At 62.1% G+C, this 3,930-nt stretch overlaps 1 protein-coding gene across 1 annotated transcript; it reads right to left on the reverse strand.

Annotated features, from left to right (window-relative positions):
* Positions 1-289: 289 nt before the first annotated feature.
* Positions 290-3,768, reverse strand: LOC113210504 (ankyrin repeat and KH domain-containing protein mask). The gene is made up of 6 exons (XM_052276859.1): positions 3,508-3,768; positions 3,012-3,346; positions 2,592-2,710; positions 2,057-2,458; positions 1,593-1,971; positions 290-1,013 (listed from the first exon to the last, which is right to left on the reverse strand). The coding sequence occupies exons 1-6, from the start codon at positions 3,751-3,753 to the stop codon at positions 428-430; spliced, it is 2,067 nt and encodes a 688-aa protein (XP_052132819.1). The 5' UTR covers positions 3,754-3,768; the 3' UTR covers positions 290-427.
* Positions 3,769-3,930: the final 162 nt, after the last annotated feature.

A 3,930-nucleotide genomic window follows, 5' to 3' on the forward strand; every position in this document is an offset into this window, starting at 1 on the left:
CGGGAGGGAGGGAGGGAGGGAGGGAGGGACACAGAAGAGTGAAGTTTGAGAGGGGGGCACGGGAGCGGGGAAGACTAAAGACATGAGCAGCAGATGAACTTTAGACGGTGAACAGTGAACGTGCTCGGGCGGGGCGGGGCGGGCCTGCGGGAGCAAAGCTTGAGCGGAGCGGACTATTATGAGACGGCCGCCGTAAACATCGCATTGTGGTGAACGTTTTCCTGCCAAGCTTTACTCGGCCCGCCGCGCCCCGCCACGCCCCGCCGCGCCCCGCCGCGCCCCGCCGCGCCTCGCCGGCACGTCCTCTGGCCTCTGGCGCTCCCTGGCAGCCCCCGCGGTAGTTAGGAGAGAAAAGCTCGAGCCTTGTGTCAGGCCGGGGCGGGCGGGCCGGACGGGGCGGCCAAGCCTGTCTCTGGCGACAAAAATGTTACCCTTGGCTTAATGAGTCTGTCTGAAGAGCACGTGCCACCGCGCGCCACGCAAAGGTCTTCCGCATCGGCGGTGCATTGGTGTCAAGAAAAGGGAACGCGAGCAACGGAATCAGATATCGACGGTCGATTTCGGTTTTGGGTGGCGGTTCCCCTGCGCCCCCCGACCCCTCCCTTCCTCCCGGACGTCGGTCTACCGTACCTTCAACTGGTTGACAGCCTGGCTGGCGGACTGAGTGAACAGCGGGCGTGTCTGTGTGTGTGCTCACCTTGGGGGCGGCCCCTCTGGGGTTGGGGTTAATGTACAGGGATTCTGTCCTCTTGGGCTGCGCCGGCGAGGGGATGATGTCCTGGCCGAGGTTCCTCTTCCGCAGCAGTACGTCCTCGAACGGCTGCTCGGTGGAGGGCACCGCGTAGGGCGCGGGCGCCGCCATGGGCTGGTGGGCGACGGCCTGGCCCAGCGAGCCGCGCTGGTGGCCCAGCCCCTGGCTCAGCCCCTGCGCGCCCGCCCCCACCGCCGAGCCGTTGCTGCCGCCGCCGGGGGCGGGCGTCGTCCCCCGGGCGCTGGACCCGGCGCGCTGCGTCCTGTCGCACAGAGAGGGGCGTGAGACGGTGAAGGATGTAGAACACCCTGGGGTGCCGTTTGGGGGGTTTCCCCTTCAATATATTATGCGCATTGCGCTCAATCTCAAGAACGGAAGTTGGAATGGGGACAAGATGAAAAGAAGTTGCGAACGATCAGGACGATTTGTTTTCTGATGATAGTGACATGGAACTTTGTTCGTCACGCATTCGTCTTTGCATCTCCTAACCATTCGTTCTCGCGGCTTTTGAGTTCCTTCAAGTATACTAGCAATAGAGCATTCCGGTAAAGCTAACAAAATGCGAAAGAATGTGGGGAAGAAGGAAACGAACGTCGCTATGCTTTAACATAGTGACTTCCGACTTTTCTTGTTCCATGCATTCTTCTAAATTTCAGTTTTACCGAAAGGCTTTATTGGCAATTCTCACACAACCCACCAGTGGTTTTTCCCTGGCCGATGGTCAGTTTAACAGCACCGATGATCTTGTGTCGAAGCTTCACACTGGCTAAAGCACTGTCCACATATTCCAACGTATCGGACTCACCCGTGCCCTTCCTACCTTACTGGCGAATCCACTCACCTGTCCAAGATCTCGGGGGGCGCGTTCTTGTCCACGCTGGGCTGCCTGGACCCGGAGGAGAGCCGGGCCGCGCCCATGGCGGCCCTGGAGTAGCGGTCCACGGACGAGTCCCTGCTCGGCGGGCGCTTGTACTGGTCGAAGTGGTCGGACATGGCCTGCTGGAAGTTGTAGGCGGGGCTGTCGTGCGACATGGAGCTGACGAGGCGCGAGTTGCGCCGCAGCGAGGTGCGCCGGCCGCCGACCGAGCCGCCGCCGGTGGACATGTTGTCGCCGTCCTGGTGCAGCGGCGCGTGGCCCATGCTCATGCCGGGCCCCATCTGGCCCAGGCCCTGCGCGAGGCCCTGGGTGGCCTGGCCGAGCCCGAGCGACACGCCGCTCACTGCGGACAAGAAAGCACGCGGGGTCAGTCAAGTGTGAGTGTACGGCACTAACGGTTAAGCGGGGAAGCGAAGGGAGGCACCCACTCTGCTGGAAGTTCGGCATCGCGTTGGCCTCGGGGAGAGGGGTGGGCGGGGTGATGGTGGACTGGTACTGCGGCTGCAGGTTGTACTGCTGGTTGTACGACTGCTGCATCTGCTGCTGCTGCTGCAGCTGTTGCTGCAGCTGGTTGTGCAAGTGCTGCGTCTGCAGCTGCTGCTGAAGGAGTTGTTGTTGCTGCTGTTGCTGCTGCTGCGCCTGGGCCTGCGCCTGCTGCTGCTGCTGCTGCGCCTGCTGCTGTTGCTGAGCGTGCAGCTGCTGCTGCTGCTGAGTCGGCGCGTGGTTCATGTGGTCGATACTGCCCGTCTTGGTGAGGATCGACTTGCCCGGGACGGCGTCCTCGGGCGGAGGGCGGAACTTGGCCGTGTCCTTGCCTATTCGGTCGAGACCTGCGCACGGAAAGAAACCAGTGGGGTGGGTTAAGGCGAATCTGAGGAATGGGCGCGAGGCTCCAGAAATATACAACGCCCTGGCAGTTTGTCGTGTTCTGACAGGGCTTCCCCGTCCGTGCCGAGGCCGTACCTGGCTGATTGAAGTCCGGCGCGAACTGCTTGGCCGTCATCCTCGCGGTCTCGTGGTCCTCCCTCGCGTGCTCCGCGGCGATGTCCGCCAGCTCAGCTTTGCCGCGCGCCGTGGCCGTCCTGCGGGGCAGAGAGTAATGTAGTACGAGTGTCTCAAAGAAAGAGAAGAAAATGATAAGGACAAAGGTGGGATTTGGACACTGATCTACGCCAGGTTGCTCGGCCGCCTTGCGTTTCTCCACAGATGGACTGTGCCGCAAAGCACACGTGCGGGCGGGTTGCCTACTCTTTTGGGCCGTAAGGCGCCATGGTCAGAGACGATCAGCAGACAAAAGGGACGAACGAGCAGGGCGTGCTGTGCACAGTTTGCGGGCCTGGCGAGCACACTGGCTGCCAGCTGTCCCCACCCACACCCACCTACCTCGAGATGGCGATGTCCGCCTTCTGGAGCGCGATCTTGGACGCGCGCTGCGCCGCCGACACGGCCGCGTCGATCCGCTCCCGGAACTTGGCCGACCGGATGAGGAACAGGTGCTTCTTCTTCTGGCTCGTGATGAGCACGTTGTTCTTGTACTTGCCCTCCTCCCGGGTGCCGTCCTTGAAGGTGGTCACGCCGTAGCCGTACTTCTTGTTGTTGAACCACTCGCCCTCGTAGCGCAGCCCGTCGGACCGCTCGCTCAGCCCGAAGCCGCTCCGCTTGTCGTTCTTCCACTCGCCCATGTACGTCTCGGTCACGCTCGCGTCCATGTGCTCGTCCTGCAACGTCGACACAAAGTTGTAGCACACGCGGGGCGCAGTCATTGAGGCTCCGTTTCCGTTTGCAAATGGCGCCATGATGCATTATGCGCCATTCTTTTGCAATCTAGCGAGCCAAATTAATACTGCAACCACGGTAGTGCCGCCATGCCATGGCTTACCTCTTCCGCGAGCTGAGTCCGCAAAGGGGAGGCAAGCAGGAACACAAAACAACTCGGGTAAGCAATAAGCGAGCAGACCGAACCACGCGGGGACGGGAACTCGAGAATGAGGAGAAGGAGGAGGGAGAGGCCCGCATGTTTGACGGACGAGCGCACCCCGCGCGAAAAGCAACAAGTCGCAAACAAAACAGGGCCGCCGGCGGAAAGCCGTCCTCTTTTATGGCCGAACAGTAGTCCCTTGCCCATAAGCCCGACCTTGCGCCCCTGAGGGTACGCGGAGTTGGAGCCCCCGGGGGGTGAAAAGGGGAAGGGGGGCTGACTGTATCGGAGGATTCTCCACGTTTTCCCGCGGCGCCGCGGCCACTCCGCCTTTTGTGTCGTCAACCTTCGGGAAACCCCGCGGCAGCGTCCAGCCCCCCCCCC

Source organism: Frankliniella occidentalis, unplaced genomic scaffold, assembly GCF_000697945.3.
Source record: "Frankliniella occidentalis isolate FOCC.00 unplaced genomic scaffold, Focc_3.1 Scaffold4733, whole genome shotgun sequence".
NCBI classification, from domain to species: Eukaryota; Metazoa; Arthropoda; class Insecta; order Thysanoptera; family Thripidae; genus Frankliniella; species Frankliniella occidentalis.

What these genes read in the sequence shown, in the direction of transcription:
- LOC113210504 (XM_052276859.1), bottom strand. Translation starts at nt 3,753, where the DNA reads ATGGGCAAGGGACTACTGTTCGGCCATAAAAGAGGACGGCTTTCCGCC. An exon ending in GATGCCGAACTTCCAGCAGA is followed by an intron (nt 1,972 to 2,056) that starts GTGGGTGCCTCC and finishes TCTTGTCCGCAG; the next exon opens with TGAGCGGCGTGTCGCTCGGG. An exon ending in CCCCCCGAGATCTTGGACAG is followed by an intron (nt 1,014 to 1,592) that starts GTGAGTGGATTC and finishes TCTGTGCGACAG; the next exon opens with GACGCAGCGCGCCGGGTCCA.